General features: G+C 38.0%; 1 protein-coding gene across 3 annotated transcripts in view; it reads left to right on the top strand.

Annotated features, from left to right (window-relative positions):
* LOC107090732 (neural cell adhesion molecule L1-like) overlaps positions 1-19564 on the top strand; it is a 53301-nt gene extending 33737 nt beyond the window's left edge. For all 3 annotated transcript variants that reach the window (XM_015384290.1, XM_015384288.1, XM_015384289.1), the window contains 19 exons: positions 232-363; positions 2022-2165; positions 2299-2410; positions 3550-3710; positions 4056-4212; positions 5788-5918; positions 6612-6713; positions 10332-10538; positions 12204-12274; positions 12358-12583; positions 14159-14265; positions 14561-14825; positions 16210-16332; positions 16553-16729; positions 16982-17095; positions 18458-18607; positions 18771-18902; positions 18991-19060; positions 19534-19564. In XM_015384290.1, the coding sequence (XP_015239776.1) occupies positions 232-363; positions 2022-2165; positions 2299-2410; positions 3550-3710; positions 4056-4212; positions 5788-5918; positions 6612-6713; positions 10332-10538; positions 12204-12274; positions 12358-12583; positions 14159-14265; positions 14561-14825; positions 16210-16332; positions 16553-16729; positions 16982-17095; positions 18458-18607; positions 18771-18902; positions 18991-19060; positions 19534-19549 (2597 nt within the window). In that variant the 3' untranslated portion in view covers positions 19550-19564. The remainder of the gene's footprint in view (positions 1-231; positions 364-2021; positions 2166-2298; positions 2411-3549; positions 3711-4055; positions 4213-5787; positions 5919-6611; positions 6714-10331; positions 10539-12203; positions 12275-12357; positions 12584-14158; positions 14266-14560; positions 14826-16209; positions 16333-16552; positions 16730-16981; positions 17096-18457; positions 18608-18770; positions 18903-18990; positions 19061-19533) is intronic.
* Positions 19565-20621: the final 1057 nt, after the last annotated feature.

The following is a 20621-nucleotide window of genomic DNA, read 5'->3' as shown; positions in this document are numbered from 1 at the left end:
TATATATATTTATCTGGGGATAATCTTTGGAAAAGTCTTGTAAATTAGGATAACCTCATTGACAAAGAGCTGGTTGTAAGAAGCTGATCACCAATATATAAAGTCAGGCTCTCAGTTATAAGCAAAAAATAATAACACAAAATAAAAAAAAAGATCTAACCATTTTTACAGTGTTTTGTTTTGTTTTTGTAAGAAGTAATTACTGTTTAACTGTTTTTTGTTTGCTTCTAGCTGCTCCCTACTGGACCAAGGAGACCTCAGATCTCATGTATGCACCAGGGGAAACTGTCAAACTAGACTGTCTGGCCAAGGGGAACCCAGAGCCCACCATTTCCTGGAGTATCAACGGCCAATCGCTAGCAGGTCTGGCACCTTGCTTGACATTTTCATCTTTTTGCATGTTTTTGCATCTCACTTTGAAATATAGAGGAAAAATATTTACTTAACTTTTTGTTTTTATAATTAGAGTGAATTCATCTTTTTGCAGAACAAAAGTAAGAGAAAATGATGCAAAGAGAAGCACAAACGAAAAAAAAAACTAAAGGAGGGATAGGAGAGAGTAAGATAAAGGGAAGCATGAAGGGGAAACAGAGATAGGAAACAGAGAATTTAGAATATAAGATATATGAAGACGTTAAATTCAGGAAAAAATTAAAGGAAATATAATATGGAGGAGGGAAAAAAAACTGTTTTTCATGGTGAGGAATTAATGAATGAAGGTGTAAAAATAAGCAACACATATATGACTTCAGCAATATCCTTATTGGCATTATGAGAGGATAATCAAATTGTTATGTAGTTATACTTTTTATTTATTTTATTATGAATATGCCTTGCTAACAGAGCTGCAAGGCATGCTGAGGGCTGTAAATACCGTTTTTCTTTATGATAAGGTGGTATAGCAAAATTTAGTGGAGACATCAAGCTTAAAATGCACACATAGGACACTGAAAAAAATAAAATAAAAACACAACTGAAAGCAGAAAAATATGCATCCTTTAGAGCCAACATTTTCCAGGCCAAGGACCCCAAACTGATGGCTAGATGGAGCGGGGACCCCCTATTTAAATATACTGCATTAAATTTTGTTATATCAAACTGGTCCTACTGTATTGTAACTCAATTACAGAGGAAGTACTGTAATGAAAGTAAAGTCCAGGGATAATTAAAGTATTTCTGATTCTGATTTCTGGTTGATGGGACAGGTGTTGTGAATGAAACGGTGCCCAGCTTGAAAGAGCTCCTGTGTGTCGCTGAATGTGTGCATTGATGACTGAAAGACATCTTCTGCCTCCATTTATCTGTTTAATACAGTGCATTAAAATCATGTTAATGTTTATTTAAAGACATTTTAATTAGTGGAAAAATTGCAGGGGGGAATATAAAGAAACAATTCTAATCAACCAAATCTTTTGTGACCCCCCATGCACTACCTCTGTGGACCCCATAGGGGTCGCAGACACCCCCTGTTAAAGACCTACGTGTTAGAGGACTCCTTCATAAATGAATGAGAAAAACACAAAGTATTAACACTTTCAAAGCAATAAAAAAAGGAGAAACATTTTCTAGAAGATCTTGTAAAAAATTGTAAGAAAAATAAAGATGGAAATTCATCATGTATTTTCTTAAAGGTGCAGTTTTTGATGTGAGTAAGTCTGTCAAAATTGCTGGTGGTTTATTTAATTGTCAGCTGGAGTGTTTATTATACATGTAATCATGTTGTGTGTGTCTGAGATGGTGTGTGTGTGTTTGTGTGGAGGGGAGATGAGGGATAAAAGAGTTATGAAAAACAAAAGATAATTTGAAAAGACGAAAAATGGAAACTTCAAAAGGCATAAGGTTAGAGAAAGACAAAGATGTAAAATTGAAAAGTCAATACATCTGTAAAGAGAAAAGGGGATGAGTTACAAAAAACAGTTACAAAAAATAAAGGAGAACTTAAATATGTCTGTTAGCATTTAATCTGCCTACGTTTTCTGCTCATTTCCTGGGCCCATATCTCTCTTTGTATATCTGTTCAGTGGTGGATGACGATCCACGGCGTATCGTAACAAGGACTGCTCTTATACTGAGGGATGTGAAGACGTCTGACACAGCCGTCTATCAGTGTGAGGCCACCAACATGAACGGCTCCATCATCCAGAATATCAACCTGTTTGTTGTTGGTATGGATACATTCTGCCCTCACAAGTCTGCCGTATAAACATGCTGCATTAAAATCCACATTCAGAAAAATACTCTTGTGACTTTTGTATTTGTAACTAAGGCTTCATGGATGGGTCTTGCTTTTTCCTGCAGAGCTTCCTCCTCAGATCTTGTCTTCTGATGGGATAGTGTACAAAGTCTTTGAAGATGAAGACGTCTACATGCAGTGTGAAGCCTTTGGTGTTCCCCTACCAGACATTTCATGGTAAGAAGCACATTTATTTTCATCTTGATTAAAAAAATAAATAAATAAAATAATTTAAAAAGTTTAAGTTTACATTATTTGTTAAGCAGAATCTTAAGGAAGTTGCTTTCACACTACCCTTATCCATAGTATGTTTTATTTTCTGCAGATGGAAGCATGTGGCTGTTTGAAATCAATATTGTTTTTTGAAGCTGAACTGTATTTCTCGGAGATTAAATTTACAGATTAGATTTACATGATTGACAAGCTGTTTTGTGGCACGTTTTTCAATTATCTTGGAGACCACTAGTAGGATACATACTTATTGACCTATAATTACATGGTTTCATAGGATCTCCTGATCTATAGGTTGGTATAATCACTGAGATCTTCCAATTGTCAGGGAATGTGCTTTGTTGTTGTTGTTTTTTTTTATTTGGGATAATTTATTATACTTCTGAATGGAGCATTATGTGGTTGGTTAAATGCCTTAATAATCTTCATATTCATCTAAAAAAAACATCTATTGCTACAGAAATGTGCAGACAATCCATCCGCCCATTATCTGATATGCTTAATCCCAAGCGAGGGATTCCAGGGTAGCAGTAATGCTGGTGCCTATCTCCAGCTGTCTACGGGCGAGAGGCGGGGTACACCTAGGACAGGTCACCAGTCCATTGCATGGCAACACAGAGACAAACAGGTCAAACAACCATTCACATTTAGAGAAGCCAATTAACCTACCGGTCATGTTTTTGGACTGTGGGAGGAAGCCGGAATACCCGGAGAGAACCCACGCATGCTCAGGGAGAACATGCAAACTTCATGTAAAAAGACCCAGGGCCGGGAATCAAACCGGCAACCTTCTTGGGTTGGGCTTGCTTGTCTTCGAGGCACAGGAGGCGACCCTAGACAGAGTCCAGAAAGTACAACTTAAAAAACTGATCCTATCTGTATTTGGTTAAAATTGGAGAAAATATATATTTGTGTCCTTTATCACGGAGAGTGTATCAGGTTTCTCTACAATGTTCCTATTTGACTGTTATTTTGTACCTTTTCTTTTCTTATATGGCTACAAAAGCCCTGAACAACTCTCAACACAACAAGCTGTCTGAGATGGAAATCCACTGGAATGATTCATTGATTTGATTTTTGTGCAGGTACCATGAGGATGATATTCCTCTGCTCTCAGATCAACGTGCTTCCCTGTTTACTAATGGAACTATTGGGCTGGGTAACGTCTCCCATACTGACCAGGGACTGTATACCTGCTCTGTTGATAACACCAACATCTCCATTACTGCTAACCTGGAAGTTTTCAGTAAGTAATCATATTTTTTAGTAGCAAAAAACACAAGAATCTGTATGACTGTATGATCTGGTTGAACTGTAAAGTGCCTTGAGATGACTTGTGTTGTGAATTGGTGCTATATAAATAAACTGAATTGAATTGAAGACTCCACTAAATGCCAAAGAAAAATTTGTTTTCCTTGCTTTTTTCTTCTTCTTTGTATTTGTATTAAGTTTCAATTATGTTCCTTTACATTTTGGTGAGATTATATAAGTACTACAAAGTGCATATCAAGTAATCTCTTGAGTGATTCATGACGAATTGACCAAAAGGAACAGTGTTAAATCTGCAGTTTGTGGTTCCTCTTTCTTCCAGATCGAACTGTGATCCATAAAGGTCCTCAGGACATCCACGTCCACAGAGGAGAATCTGCTTTCCTGGACTGTCTTTTCTACAAAGATCCTCGACTGCTTAAATACGAGGTCCATTGGAAGAAACGTGGACAGAATCTGGAGTTAACAATAGACAAAAAGTAAACTCACACATTTAATTGATTAATGCATGAACACACACTGGTTTAAGTAGTTTCTGCTGAGTTGAAATGTTTAATTACAGGATTTGTTAATTACGCATCACATTTCAGAAGGACATTTTAATACTGGATGAAAAACCCTGAGACCTGACACAATGTGTCGGCTATGTAAACCATCACAAACTGTCCCTCATTAAAGCTACACTGGATCCATGATAATAGTCCTTTTATGTTGAAATATTCCACATACGTTTTATGCTTCTTGTGTCTGATTTCCTATCTGTCTCATCTGCTTTTAGAAATTGTATTTATTTAGCAATGCCATCCATAAAAAATAGACTCGGTACCTATCTATATTGGCAATGCAGATGGATCTCCATTATGTTGCAGCCCGAGGGATATATGAATTACCTCACTGACTAGAATGTATTGTACTTTCTTTAGAGAATAAAACACATGGTTGGAAAAGTGGAAAAGTAAGTTAATTGTCTAACAAATAGAAAATTTGCCATATTGTATAAGAAGGAGGAGATTTTTTAATGTAAGTTCTAAATTGCATCTAAAAATGCACAAATCTTTGCTTAGAGGGTATCAATATTTGTTCCTGCATGTTATCAATTAGAGAAAGGTCTGATTTCTTGGCTGCCTTCTATGTACAGCCAATTTAGCACTGAATAATTGGAGAGAGATTTATGGACCAAGTATACATAAATGCATTTTCCAAGGATCCACAAATGATTCTACATTATTTGGGTCTGAAGGTCCAATAATAAGTACGTTCTCCTTTTTTTAAACAGCTAAAACTAAATTCTTAGGAAAAACTCTCATGTCAGGCATGTATAATTAAAATTAAAATAAGAGAAAGGTCTGTGATATTGATTACAATTTGCAATTCTTTCTTGCTACTTAAACCGGGCTATTTCTTGTGCTTTTGCACAACCTGACATTGTTACAATAAGATGTCTTTGTGGTTCAGTCTTCCTTACAAAGGTTTGTTTAAAAGTGAACCAAATCAAATGAAGGTTGAATTAACATGAACTTCCTCTTCAATCGAACGTAGTCCCCCAGACCTCCTGATTACGAACTCCCCCTTATGTGAACACTGCTGGATTGAGACAAGTACGTGACCCTCCAGCAATATAAATTTTAGTCAGGACGGTGCTACTGTATAAACACAACAAATCTAAACCTTAAATCTCTCACACTGTGTCAGTAAGCAACAAAATTGTCTTTTTCTGGCTTCGTTCAGGGAGTTTCTGACCCTCTATTGTATGATGTGGAAGACTAAACTCCATTAAACTCCATTTCATGGCTGATTGGGTAATTTCTTCTCTACGAATAATTACCCTAAAAGCTACTCACAAACTGATTGTTCTCCGTAATTAAAAAACAAGTAAAGCGGTGTGCTCTGATACTATACCCACTGCTGATAAGACCTTACAACTAAAACCAATACTCTGCTTGGTTTTAACATCTTGTCAGGGCTTTAATCCAGTGTGAAGGCATCATTGTTTTAGAATGCCGGTTTTTCTATATTTTTATACTTTCTTTTTCTTCTTTTTTCTCCAAATCCAGGTACACTATGTTCAACAATAACACATTAAAAGTGAAAAATGTCCAAATAGAAGACACAGACAATTACTCCTGTGAGGTCAGAACCGAATCATTGGGCCAGGTGACAGCCACAGGCTCCATCACTGTTGTAGGTACGGATATGTGTGTTGATTGTGTGATTCTTTGTGTCCCGCAGTAACAGACTTATGTTCAGAAGCTTACGTTCAGTCAGGTACAGAAATGTATTATTGCCATAGAGCTTTTAACTGCTTCTTTTTTATTATTTTATGACTTTTTGTAAAAGATGTATTCTTCAGTGCCATTGCAAAGTTAATTGAGCAAAAGATTTTTCACAAATTGTCAAAAAAAAAAACAAAAGTATCAGGCAGAAGCAAAAGTTTATTTATGTCTATGCCCTTTCCATATTAAAAAAATAGGTAACCTGCCTTACAGACTCATAGACATCAGCAGTCCTTCCAAACATTCATGTTACAGCTATTAGAATTGAATTGAATAAAGAGAAAAAAAATAAGCAAATACATAAATAACTTATTGGGACACCGATTTTTAAAGCACATCTTCCTCCTTGTACATGATGAAAATCATTTTATTATACTGATTTTTAAACTGCATCATTCTTGGACATTGCTTGAGCTCCACACACAAGTTTTTAATTAACAACATTTTTATAAGGTATAACAATTTTAAAATTCATGGTTTTATATTTTTTCTACATCTTAAAAAGTTTAGTTAGAATAAACTGTTAAAAGCTCAAAGCTAAAGCAACATAAATGATGATTACTTGCATGCAAACTTCTAACTGGAGCTGTATGTTTGGCCAACAGCTCCACCGGAACCTCCCAGCTCACTAACGCTTTCCGTTGACAACGACTACAGTGTCACGCTCAGCTGGACCCCTGGAGCCTCAAACAACAGCCCCACTACAGGTACAGAGGCATGACGTTGTAAACAAACAGCAAAACTAAGAGGAAAATCACTTCCTTTGTCTCCTTAAAAGGTTTCCCGCTCTCAGGTGGATTTTCACTAGATTAACACCTATTTCAATGATTCTTTATTTATCACAATCATCAGAACATCAGCAGCACTGAGTCACAAAGGTAAACTTAAGAACAGCATTGAGGGAACTTCAATGCACCAAGAAAGAATTTCAGTCATGAGGACACCTTACAGTTTGAACAAAGTACTTAAAGAACATTGATGAAAGAAGGTGGAGAAGGCAGAAGGGTTTACCTCAAGCAACTACCGAAAATAAGCTAAAGGTATGCTATTTTTAGTCCAATGCAGTAATGCATTCCTATATCTCTATAATGTAGAAACTCAATGTTGACTATGCAAAAGGAGGACCTGACTACGAGGAGCCAGCTTATCTGGTCACTGCTGCAAACAAGATTGTAAGACAAGTGGTTCTAGAGAGGAAGAGGCCATATGTGGTAAACATCAATATTGTAGTTTAAGCAACAAACCAAACGGTTTTGATCTCGGACTATTTTTTCCCCCCAATTCTTTGAGCATTCACAGCCCTAGATCTTTGAACATTTCTGTGCACCTTGGGAGGAAGTTTTGTTGTGAACTTTGGGGTCTCTCCACTGCTGCCATAACTCGTCCCCCAGGCGGTTATGCTACGTTCACAATTGATGCATTTTATGCAACATAAAAAGCTTCTGCTGACTCAGTTTTTATACTTGAACATGCCATGATCAGACGCACCTCAAGAGCATCTTTGATGCTCCCCAAGCACGTCCAGTAAAGTGTGTCCAGATGCATTTGATGCTTCTGCTGCTCCAGTGTTCAATGGTTCAGTGAGAGTGGCTTTGCTTTAATTGCTGTGATCAGTGGGGGGAAAAAAAGTAGTTTAATGTTTAAGTTAGAAAGTCCACCTAAAAACATTGTCTGTGCAGTCAGTTCATCAAGGTTATGATCCTGCATTAAATATTATTTGGCTGTAGGAGGTGTGCATACCCAGACAATACCGGCCGTGGGCTGTCACTGAAAAACCCTCTGCAGCAGCTGCCTTAGGCCCGATCGCGTCTTGAGGTTTTTTACCTACAGCTCATGGTGGCTGTAAGTAGATGTTAGCATTTTTATAGATATACACTGAAAAAAATTATGCAACTGCTTTTGGCATTTATTCAATCATATTTACTTACTTTAACACCATTGTTTTATGTCCTACCTGTCATAATTTTATCTAAGGCTCGGACCCACATGCAGTGAAGCCAAAAAGAGAGACACAGAGTAAAAGTTGAACGGGTTTTATTGAAGTGATATGAGCTCGGTGCAGAGTTTCCCCGAACTCTGCTCAGCCGGAACTGGAAGACGAGGGGAAGACAGACTGTTAGTTCAGGCTCAGTAAGAAATATGATTCGTTGATCTTGAAGGAGCGGATTTGTTGTTGACTCACGTTTCCAGAGAAGTGGAGAATCCTTGACTCGGATCTGTGTGTTGGTTTACCGGAGTTTGTCTGATTCGGTGGAGGGCGGAACAGGGTTTACCCAGAACTCGGACGGATAAGATGGACGAAGACGCTGGTTGCCACTCAGATTTCCTGAGGTACTTGAACGGGTCGTGGTGAAGATGATTTTCTTGCTCAGAGAGTGATTTCAATGATCTCAAAGGTGACTAGATCCAAACCTCCAGTTTGAATCCGTCGCTCTGTTTAAGGCTCAGTTGATCCCTCCTGGGAGAGGTGGTCCGAAAGATCCAGTTTGCAGGAAGGCTTCCTGCCGAAAGGCAAAGGCAAAAAAAAAAAGTTGAATCTCAGGGAGACAAGCTCTCAGTCAAACTCAATGAGATCTCAGCTTGGCTAGAGTACTAACTCGCAATACAAAAACTCAGGTTAGACTCAGAATAAACAAAGCTTGGCAAGAGTACCCCAAACTGCCAAACACTCTGGTGTTGAGGTAGTGGCAACCAGCAGCTTAAAAGCACTCCGGTAATGAAGGTAACTGTCCACAGGTGTGTGAGGAGGCGGGTCGGAACCAGGCGCCTCCTGCTGGTGAAAGGGAGAACAATACAAAGACAAACAGACAAACACAAAGATTGGAGTCCTGACACTACCCTGCTAACATGAAACAATGGTGTTAAAGTAACTAAATATGGTTAAGTAAATGCCCAAAACGGTTGCATTATTTTTTTCAGTGTATGGTACAAACTGCAGGTACCAGAATAATAAAAGGGAACATATTTAATATACTTAATTGATAACAGCAGTGCTGTGTCTGTCTTCCTGCCAGCTCCGTGATCAGCTTCTCTGATTGGTTGATGTGGTGTCATGCCTCAGAAGCTCATGAGGCGCTGCTTCTGCTGCTCGAGACTCGTTGCAGGACCTTCTAATGATGCGGGTCAACCATTGAATTTGCATGTAAACCAACTGCTTCTGCTTCTCCAATCACATACAGTGTGAATGTTGCATTACATTGCCATTCACAACTTGAGAGATCATTAGGGTCAAACCACGAGCGTCAAATGACAAACAGCCAAATATTGAAAAAAATGGAAGGTAGAGCCAATGACTTGAGTGGTCTTAAAGGCCCCTTTAGTGGCCCTAATGGTCACATTAGTCAACACAATGGCCCCATTAGTGACCTTAATGGTCATTTAGCCAGATTGTTATGACTGTAACCTATTAGAGTATAAACAGTGATGTGCAGGAACATGTTTAAGAAGGTGTGTTAAAGAGAACTTGTTATAAAGAGGAATAGAACAACAGTGTTTTGTCTTGATGATTCCCAACAACTACTTTACTGTACCTCAGCCACCAAGTGAGTCCAAATCGACATGCAAGCATCACTGATAAGGAGAAAATATTGAATTGTACATAACTTTCATTTGAAATGATTTAAAGGGCTGCAGAATCAGCCAATGATCAGCTTTAGGGTGATCAAAGAAGTTGTGGTGCCACCTAAGATATTAGCAATGGTGTTTTCTTAAAGAAATTATGTGTTCTAAAGGGACTACATGACTTGACAGACTGATCTAAAGACAAATGAAGTAATTTTTCTGCAGGCTATTATAATCTTAGGTTTCAAAGATTTTGTCAGGTAATCCATAAACAGTTTAGGGCCACAGAATCCATTAGAGTATTGTGTCTAGGCATGTAGCAATCATTGTGGGCATAATATTTGTATGAGTTGAAAAGGTAATGCTTTTAGATAAGTGTTTTAACAAGAAAAATACCCCAGACACATCAATAATTGTACTGCATCTTCAATTAAAAGCAAAAAGAATAACATTATAGACCTTAATCTAATAGAAACTGTGTGTTTGGACATCACTAAAGATGTCACATCTCAGCCAATGGAGCCCTCAACTCCACTGATCACAGCTTCGAAGCAGGCCTCTGAAACAGTTATTCTGTAAATAAATATTACATCTGTGCTTGAAGAGATAGCTAAAACATACACTTCTTTTATTTATAGTATTTTTTGGTAAAGTAAATTTAGACATTATTTTAAATCCAATATATATTTTTGAGACACTGTTTTGTAGAATGGGATATAACATATTTCTGTGACCTAAAACATGACTACATAATTTGCCTCCAGAGTTCATTGTGGAAGCCCAAGAGCAGCCCCAGACAGATAGCGGGAACCCAAGATGGCAGGTGCTGATGGAGATACCCGGGGATTTCAGTCACATCCAGCTCAGCCTGCAGCCCTTCTGCATTTACCGCTTCAGAGTTATCGCTGTTAATGAAGTTGGCAGGAGTCACCCAAGCAAATCAACCAACAAGCACGCTACACCACCTACAGGTAAAACCTTCTCAACTGTGTTGACACCACCTGTATTTTCCAATATATATATATATTTCCTCCTAAAATCCAATGAGGTCCAGAGCAAGTTCTTTATAATTTAGGATCACAACATGTATAAAAATGGGATTATCTAACAGATGCTGATGTTTATTTTATACTGAAGGGCTTAAATAAAAACTGTCTCTTAAATGTGTGGACAGGGGTGGATTTAGGAAATTTGGGGCCATACGCAAAGACAGGTTTGGGGCCCTCTGAATTGAGAAGACAACATATAAAATAGACCCATTATACAGATACAGAAATTTTAATAGAATAGACAGATTATTTGTTCAACGTTTTCGTCCCTTTCCTTGTTGTTTTTCTCTTAATGTTTCGTACTCGGCTGACTTTAAATGCTGTCTCAAAAGGAATAATAGTTTTTTTCCAAGCATTAACCCTTTATAGGGGAAGTTACTGTTTTTGATCACTTGCATACCCCTTACAAATAGAGTTCCGCGTCCCTCAGTGAGGTCTAGAAGCAAAAGATCTATATCCACCCATTCAGCAAGATGCTGCTACATGGCTGTATCTTATTTTGGGATTTGATCAATTAGATGAGCCCTTGAATGAGATTTTAACTACTGTAAATTAAATTGAAAAAAGTTAATAATTCAATAAAAAAAAGGTAAAAAGCTAATTAAAAAAAGTTAAAAAGTTAATAAGCCTAGTTAACAATTATATTTAGGTTTATAAACTAAAGAATGTAAGTGCCAGTATCAGCATTAATGCCTCTAGGTTAATGTTGTACCAGAAAATGTGTTTCTTTTGCTCTTTGTTTTTCATTCATTTCTTATAGAAGCACTTTTGTTATTTTTCTTAATATATTCGGCAAGTTGGCGTTTCTTGACATTACTTTTTGCCATCAAAATATCCATATTTTTTTAATGTTACAAAGGTAATAAGGTCTTATCCTGGATTCCAATAACACTATTGGCTTGAAATGTTTTTTTCAAAGTATTTCACTGAGGGCCCTATGAAGGATTAAGCTCACTTAGCTGATTGCCCCTTCCTGTGTTTCCAAAAAGGCGATGGCAAAAGTAAATAACCTAGTCCTTCTTTTCACTGTAGACAAGCTGTGATCTGCTAATCTGTTCTCTATTTTTCATTTGTATGAAATAATAGCTGCATGAATCATGACAGCAGACAAGATAGAGGAGAGCAGGAGGCGGGGTTACCAATCTACTTGCTCTGGAGAGCAGAGTTCGCTGCTTTTAGATGTTGTCGACAAAGGCGCTAAAAAAGCGCTAGAGGGGTCTGAAAAGTCGCTAACTAGAGCAACAAAAGCGCTAAGTTTACAACACTGCTCTTCGCATCATTTGCTTTCTGTTTGAACCTTCCTGAACATGTGTAGCAAATGGACTGATCTGATGTGGTGGACACTGAAGGGCCTGAGACACACCTAATATTATAAGCTTTGTGATGGCATTTTGGCAAAAGGATTTTTATCAAAACATAATTAATGTGCACAAATAAGGACTAGTTGTATTCAACCATATGGGGACCCTAGGAACTTGCGGCCCTAGGCAACTGCCTAATATTGCCCAATGGTAAATCCCCCCTGTGTGTGGGTATGATTAAACTCTTCCCAACATTAATTTTCATCTTCTCTTTTAACTCCCACAGTTCCATATTCAAACCCCACTAATGTGCGCACTAATTCAACAGAACCAGGGATTCTGCTCATCACATGGGATGTAAGTGCCTCTGTGAATGAGTTTGGAAGTTTCAGTTGTTACACCGGTAGAACCAAATCTTTTTATTCTATGTGTCACTGCAGGAGATGGAAAAGCGTCTCCACAACGGCCAGGACTTCCGGTACCAGGTGTTCTGGCGGGAGGCTAACAGCCAAAACACAAACTGGGAAAGTTCCTATGTCAAGTCTCCTCCGTTTATAGTAAATAACACTGGAACCTTCACACCGTTTGAGATCAAAGTCCAGGCTGTCAATGCAAATGGATCAGGACCTGCACCAGAGGCGAGGACCGGACATTCAGGGGAGGACAGTACGTCATCAGATCTTTTCTTCTTCTTCATTTTTCCAGTCTCATAGTCCTTGTGGTTATTAAATAAACACTAGGAGCAATGCACTATATGGGATTATTCAGCTTGATGCATTTGAGACTTCATGGCTACTTTCAATTAACTTTATGATTTGAATTAATTTTAACTTGACAGATTTTACTTAAACACATATGTTAACTGTATTTTACCCTATTCTGGTTGAGGCCATTACTTGAATACATTTTCATATTGTTTTGACTATTTTGATTAATAACAACATGCACTATTGGCACCAGCTGTGATATACTTTGTGGTTGCCCCCTAGTGGTAGCAAAACTGCATAACAGACAGGAAAAGACTATTTTTGATTGTTTTACAATGCCCTCCAACAGACATTATCGCTTGAACTTTTTTGTACTTTGCCACATTTCAACCTCAAATTTCAATCCATTCTATTTACTATATTATTATTTATTTTCAGGGGGTTTTGTGGTGCACACAAACAAGAAAGTGCACGATTGTGGAGTTTAAACCAATTGTTAAAAGTAACACAAGTTAAAAATCATTTATGTTTAGCCTGCTGAGTCAATACTTCTTACCTACACCTTTTGCTGCTGGTCTGTAGACTTGCATCTATGGCACCTTGAACTTTAAACTACTCCAATATTTGTCAAATGCCATGCAAAATAGCTCTTTCTGATTGGATAGGGGGATTTCTTTTTCTGATTTTGGACACAGGATTATAAGTTGATGTCAGCAGAGTTCTGTACAGCTCTGGGTGTATCTATATTGTCTTTGGAACATGTATCCCTGCTCCAATCTCATCTCTTTTGCCGGCTCTTAGAAACTTCCTCATCCCCACTTAATCAGAGCATCCCCACAGTATGATGTTATGTTTTACAGTGAGGATGCTGAGTTTTTTGACACAAACAGTTCACCAAAAAGTTCAATTTTGTCTGACCAGATTTCATTCCACACCCCTCTCTGAGAGTTTTTACTTTAAAAAAAAATGTCTAAACCACACACTCAAAATAATTGTAAAAAATCAGAACTAAGAACTCAGAACCAGCTGCCTTGGTGGTCTTCTGATATTGGGCTATTAAAAGCACCCAGAAAACAACAGAATGGTAACGAGATATGTTATACTGTATATCATTTTTTTCCTTTTTGTATGAGTTTGAGAGATTAAATGAAAAATGTTGAATATGAACATCCAAACTGTAAAAAATATGTTTTCCTTTTTAACATATCCTGCCACTCTGCCCTAAAATCACACCAGGATATTCAAGTAAAAAAATAGGAGGGTTGTTATATTCTTTATTTCATAAACATATATCTTAGCTGGGTTTAAAAGTATTATGTAATATCATATTAATGGACATAAGGTGCAGTTGATGGCATAAGTTTACAAAAGAAAACCTGGAGTGGAATCAAGATTTTATTATTTATTTTATGTAAGGAACTAAATTTCAGATTTTTTCCCAGCATGATTTTGTGCTGGGTCGTCATTCTGCCTTGTAAAACTCCCTCTTCTCTCCTGACATCTACTTTGTCATTTTTTTATTGTCTTGTCTCAGAGCCAGAGGAGCCTCCCACTGGAGTTTCTTTCACTGTGATGAACAGCACGGTCAGAGTGACGTGGAACGAAGCGCAGAACGTCCGTGGTCATCTGCTGGGCTACAAGGTACCGTTTTCTTTACAACTTCACCACTTAAACGTCTCACCAGGGAGCATGATGAGCTCAGTACAGCATCCTGACTTTATGGGAAATATAGGTTAAATGAACAACTGGTGGCATGCAAACCACCTAAAGAGGTGTCCCATTTTAACAAATATACCTAAATGTTTTAGAATAAAGGCCTTTTAGTTGGGTTATGGTAAACAGCTGTCCGTCCAGCATTTTAAATTCTTAAGCTAAATGTGAGAACTCAGCAAAATCAGCAGGTGTAATTTTTTTCTGGTGTCTTCCTCTTCATCAGATATACATCAGAAGGTTGGGTCCCCACAGTGCACGAGAGAGGAGGTCGCTTGGCAAACATCACCACATGAAGGAAAGAGATAGACTTGAAAAACACAAACCGACGAACGGGGACAGCAGGGTGGTGCATGTCCATGGTGCAAAGACATCTGCTGAAGTCACTGATCTGCGTCTGTTCTCCCATTATGAGCTGAAGCTCACTGCCTTTAACAGCAAAGGGGAGAGCCCTCCTTCCCCTCCTGCACATTTCAACACCCCAGAGGGAGGTGAGTCCAAAATCAACTTATCCAGACCTCAGATTGCAGGTTCATGTAGAAACTTGCTCCCGTTTAGGGAAAACTGAGATTTTTCCAACCAAATAAAGGTTAAAAACCCAACTGATCATATTTTCAGAAGAACACAGTTCAGCCCAGATCAGGTATGATTAAACAAAATAATAGGAATGCTCCTGTCAGGGTTTAACCTATGAATGCTGAGCTCTGGTTTTTATATTGTCTCATTTTTTATTCTGACCAAGGGTGTAGGTTTGATTTCAACTTTGGTAGGGACACTTTTGGTCTGATGTCATTGGTCTTATGCAAAAATATGCATGCTCGTTTTTTATGCTTAACGTGAAAATCAGGGTGTGTTTAATTTAAAGAGAAAAGCAGCATTTCTTGCTACATTTATACAAATTTTATTAGCACTACACACATGAATGAGGAAATATGACATTTTCCACTTTGAAAAGGTTTGGATTTGAAATTAGCAGCGACTAAGACAGTAGGTAAATCTGTGCCTATTTAACAGAAATATAGTCTAAATATGTCTGTTATATGTGGATTTATACTTTCTTTTAGAAGATATAGAATTGTGCAGAGGTAAATCAAACTTCTTCTCCCTGGCTTTTAATCATGTTTAAGTGGACCTTTGGCAAAATTTTATTTTAAATTTATTTTATTCTAAAATGTATTTTAATTGAAACATTTATCCTATTATATTTTGTCTCCATTCAATTTTTCTTTTTGTAATGTGTTTATGTATTTAAGCTTTCAGTTTTTATCTTATGTTACTTAACTGTGATTCCTGTACTGCACTTTGGTCAACCCTGGTTGTTTCAAATGTGCTTTATAAATAAAGTTTGAGTTGAGTTGAGTATTGTAAATTATAAACATGTTATTAACATCTAATTTTTGGTAGGGACAAATAGGTCGATCCCTATGCAAACCTACGCCCATGATTCTGACCCTTTGAGGACCATGACTTACAAAAACATTTTTGCATAAACCACATTTTTTTTTAGAACAAACATTTGGTTTTAACGATAAAATGTGTTCTAGGTGTGAATCCATCAGAGTATGAAGCAATATAAACAGAGCCAGTCCAAGGCACAAGTAAAGAAATCAGCTACTTAGGACCATCACATCATCATAAATCCTATCAAATATACTTTTGACCTGCCTAACAGGAAGTCGGCTCCCTAATAATGGAGTAAACTGACTAATGTTCTGATATGTTCTGTAGAAAAACCAGATAAAAACCACAGTAAGTTATTCCTATGTTTCAGGGGCACATGTATGTGGTGATTTGTATTTGTTTTTAAATCTAAGCCCAGTTTAACCAACAATCCTTTTGTGCTCCTATTTTATGTGTTTGATTTTGTCTTCACAGCTCCTGGTCCTCCTTCATCACTGAGGTTTGAAAGCCCCACAGATACCTCATTGGTTCTTTACTGGACCCCTCCAGAAGAAATCAACGGAAAACTTAAGGGATATAGAGTTCTGTACCAGAAAGGTAAATTTTTAACTGCTTTAAAGGGAAAAAAATAGTTTAATATGAGCTATTTTTGGTTTATTTTACAATGCGATGATTAAGAACAGGGTTTTGTGTTTCCTACAAAGAAAAAGTTCAGATTTTAATAAAAAATACATGAAAGTATTGTCAAGGTGTAAACTATTTAGGAAGTGTGTATTTTACACGTGGCACTGAACACATCGGCTTGATTTGTGTTTAGTTTCAATGGGTGACGACAGTGATGTGGTGATGAGGGAGATCCCAGACCCCAAAGTAGACTCCTTTGAACTCAAAGATCTGGATCCCAGCAGCTCTTACCTCTTTAAAGTTATCGCCCAAACTGCAGCAGGAGACGGTCCTGCCATTGAAAGGATCAGCGCCACCCTACTAGAAGGAGGTGAGACAACACAGACTTTCCCCCCCCCCTCTTTTCTTCCCAACATCCCCAGCACTTAATTGCAATATCCATCAGATAATAAATTCACTATTACAGAAGAGTGATACCTAATCATACAATGATGGTTTCATGATGGCTGTTGATAACAGGGTAGAATCCATAGCAGGAGCATGAGACCACCCCTTTCCCTGGATGTGTGTTACGTTGTTTAAGCGTGCAGTAAAACCTGCTGCCTCTGTCTTCCTCCTGCAGCTCCTCCATCAAACATCACGGTAGTTTCCGGTAATACGTCATTCAACCTAAGCTGGGTCCCTGGAGAGCGCCACAGAAACCGAGGTTTCCAAATCTCCTACCTCAGGAAGAGTGGTAAGGAACTGAGAAAATATGATTAGAAAGCTCAGGTCAGCAGGAGAAAGGCGAGGGAAACACAAACCAGCTAAAATGTGTTTCTTGTGCAGAATAAACCCTATGGCAACAACCTGTTTGCTGCTCTCACTGTCCTTAAGATTTCTATTGTAAAAAAATAAAACAATTTAACTTAATAAAATATTTAACTTCAGAGAGGATTTTTGAGACCTTGCAAACAAGGAAGGAAAAATCAAATAATTTATTTAAAAATGTTTTTGCTTGTGTTCAGGAGACTGTCTTTACAAAGCATTCTTGTTCACAATGTTCAATTAAATTCAGTTTATTTATAGTTCACTATTATACCAGTAATATTATACTAGTTCACATCTCAAGGCACTTTACAGAGACAATTCAACCAGTTCATACAGTCAGGTTGGTTCAAAGTTTTCTATCCAAGAAAAACCAGCTGACTCCATCAACTCATTGACTCGACAGCATTCTCTCACGCCAAGCATGCTTGCAGCGACAGTGGAGAGTAAATCTCCTTTTTAACAGGAAGAAACTTTCCGCAGAACCAGGGTGCTGCTCACACTGAGCCTGATGTTTCACCCATAATCCAGAGAAAGAGCAGAATGTTGCATTTGCTTCAGGCAGAGCTTTTTCAATTGAAACGTACACAAACAGCATTATAGTTCTGGTCTAATATGTGGAATATTTAAGATTTTGTATTGCAGGGAACTATACCTGTGGTAAAGCTCAGCCTTACCTGCAAAGGCATAAATAATCTTCAGTGTTTCAGGTGATCTTTTAATGAAGGCAGGTAGGAAAGAAAACTTCTGTTCCCGAAAAGTCTGCTCATAGAGAGCTGTATGCTCAGCCATTACTAAGAGTGGTACTGAACTACAGAGAAGGGCACAAACCTCCATATTGCACCCTTTCAGCCCCTCTGGTTGCTAGGAGACCAAGAAGGAAAATGCAAAGGCTTTGTTGCTTTGTTAGTCTCTCAACTGTGGCGACACTCAGGCACATATTAATGAATGTTTTACAAAAAAAAAACCTACAAAATATACATACTCATCTTGAGCACAAGACAGACTGATGACATCATTAAAAACCCTGAAAATATTAAACCCTGATTCCAAAATCTCTTGTTATAAACTGCTTTGGCAGGATTGATGTACCAGAAAATGCTGTTGACAGCATGTGTACATAACAGAGAACACAAAAACTACTGAATGTTTAATTCCAACCATAGGGAAAAAAATCAACCTATAAAGCATGAAAATGATGCTTTTCACTGGCTCTTCTAGGTAAGAATACAGGCAGACCAGGTAACCAGAAAAACTTTTTTAAATTTATGATGCTCCTCTTTGTGTACAGCTGGCGGTCAGTGGGAGAAATCAGAGCTTCTCAACTCCTCGCAAGGTTTCTATTCGCTGTCAGGACTCCAACCAGGAACAGAATACAGCCTAATGATTGACCATGATAACAGCACCCTGTGGCAGGGGGTGTTCCGAACCGTAGGACCAGGTGGGTTGGCAGAGGTTTAACCTGTTGGGATCAAATAATTGTATACATAAAATACTTCAAACTGCAGAGAAGAATAAATAAGAGGAGAACGCAGTAGCCCCATCTCTAAACAGCAAATGAGAAGATTTTAAGCCTTACAGATGAAATGTTTTCTATCTCACAGTGCCGTCAGAAATGCCAGGCAGGTTTGCCACCCAGGGCTGGTTGATAGGACTGATAAGCGCCATCCTGCTTCTGATCTTGATCCTCCTCATCCTCTGTTTGATTAAGCGCAGAAGGGGTGGAAAATATGCAGGTACACCTTCACTTATGATCTGCAGACAATGTGACATAAAGCATCTCGTAATGTTACTGATGTGGAGGAATATTTTTTCTACTCACAGTGAAGGAAAAAGAAAAAAAGGACATCGACTTTGACCTTCAGAACAAAGATGAGACCTTCGGAGAGTACAGGTAGGTATTTACTAGGAAGAGTAAATAGTTTTCACACACACATAATAGAACAAGAGGAAAATGAACGTAGACAGAGATGCTCACTGGCCACTTTCTACCAGAACCAGTTTGGATCTCTTTTCCCATCAAAACTGCCCTGATATTTTGTAGCATAGAGTGAAAGGTGTCTCAGAAACATTATTTTGAGATATCTGTTCATGTTAACGTAATAATATCCCACCTTTGCTACAAATAATATTAGTCCTCATGGACTTCTAACTCAGACTCGTTACTGTGAATTCAGTCCATGATTCAGACATTGGCTGTAGATAAGGGGGAGCAGTGGGGCGTCTCTCCTTAAAATAAAATGGAAACACTGCTGCTGAATGATTCCCAGAAACTCTTCTTTTGTTTAATCGCAGGGTTTCCTTCAGCTGTTTTGTGTTATTGTAGCTCTTATCTCTTTCTTTCCTCCTTCACCGCCTGTCCTGCAGATCCTTGGAGAGGTGAGGGAGTCCACCGTCCTGTTGTCATGTGCTTCTTTGTTGTCAACGGTTCGGCACGCTGTTTTGCTTCCGCAGCAAGATAGTTTTAGTTTTTTTTTTTCCCCAGATCAGTATTTGAAGTAATTATAAAAATAGGACTTAAACAGAAAAAGGACTGGCTATTGATGCTTGCTTTTCACCTCCACCTCATTATCAACATTGCTTATTGTTCTCTACTTTTCCATAGTTTCTCTTTGTCACTTTAAAGCAAATGTATGCCTCCCATCTTTGCAAATATCAGTATATCATCTTATGCTGCTTTAAAAGTGACTGCAGAACAGGTTATCCAGGGAGGTTATAACAAATCTTCGGAAAACAGAACAAAAACTTTTTTTGTTAATAATTCAGATTTGGGCAGATAAGAACCATTTGCTTCATACTGCTGCAACCCCACTTGGATGCTTCCTCACAACAAAAAAATCTTTCCTGAATGCATTTTTTGTTTCAGTTCTCTCTGCATCATTTTCATTTTACACAGGCTACAAGCTTATTTCACTGTTGAGGCAAATAAAAGCAGTTTTTACTCTGAAATTCGGTCAAAGCTCAAGGTTCCAGCAGTGACACAAATACAAATGTTTTTTGAGGAGCTAAGAGAGCAATTCAGAACATTTAATAATTTTAAAAGCTATAAAAACTTGATTTTTTGTGTTGATCTTTCTTCATAACATTAATGGTGACCCTTTATTTGGCTTCAAGGTGATCAGTTTATTAGTTTTTGTTTCTCCACCTGCTTTATCAAGACAAACCACAGGTTTCACCACTGGGATCTGAAGAGTTATGTTTTTTGTTTTGTTTTTTATATTCAGTTTGTTTTATTTTTTGCTTCTTCATTGCTTTTTCCTTTGGATAGGGTCTTCTATTCTGCAGGAAGATACCATCCCTACTTTTGTTATTCAGAATTTCAATCCAGCTTTCATATCTATCTTAGACAGAAATGGTTACTTTGACCCTCTTGTAAATATAGATACAGCCATACCTATTTGGAACCCACTATTTGTGGAGGTTAGACATGCCTGAAAAGTCAGCTGTTGACAGGC

The sequence above is a fragment of the Cyprinodon variegatus genome, unplaced genomic scaffold, assembly GCF_000732505.1.
Source record: "Cyprinodon variegatus isolate N-32 unplaced genomic scaffold, C_variegatus-1.0 Scaffold309, whole genome shotgun sequence".
Taxonomy (NCBI): domain Eukaryota; kingdom Metazoa; phylum Chordata; class Actinopteri; order Cyprinodontiformes; family Cyprinodontidae; genus Cyprinodon; species Cyprinodon variegatus.
This window is presented reverse-complemented; position numbering and strand designations above follow the sequence as displayed.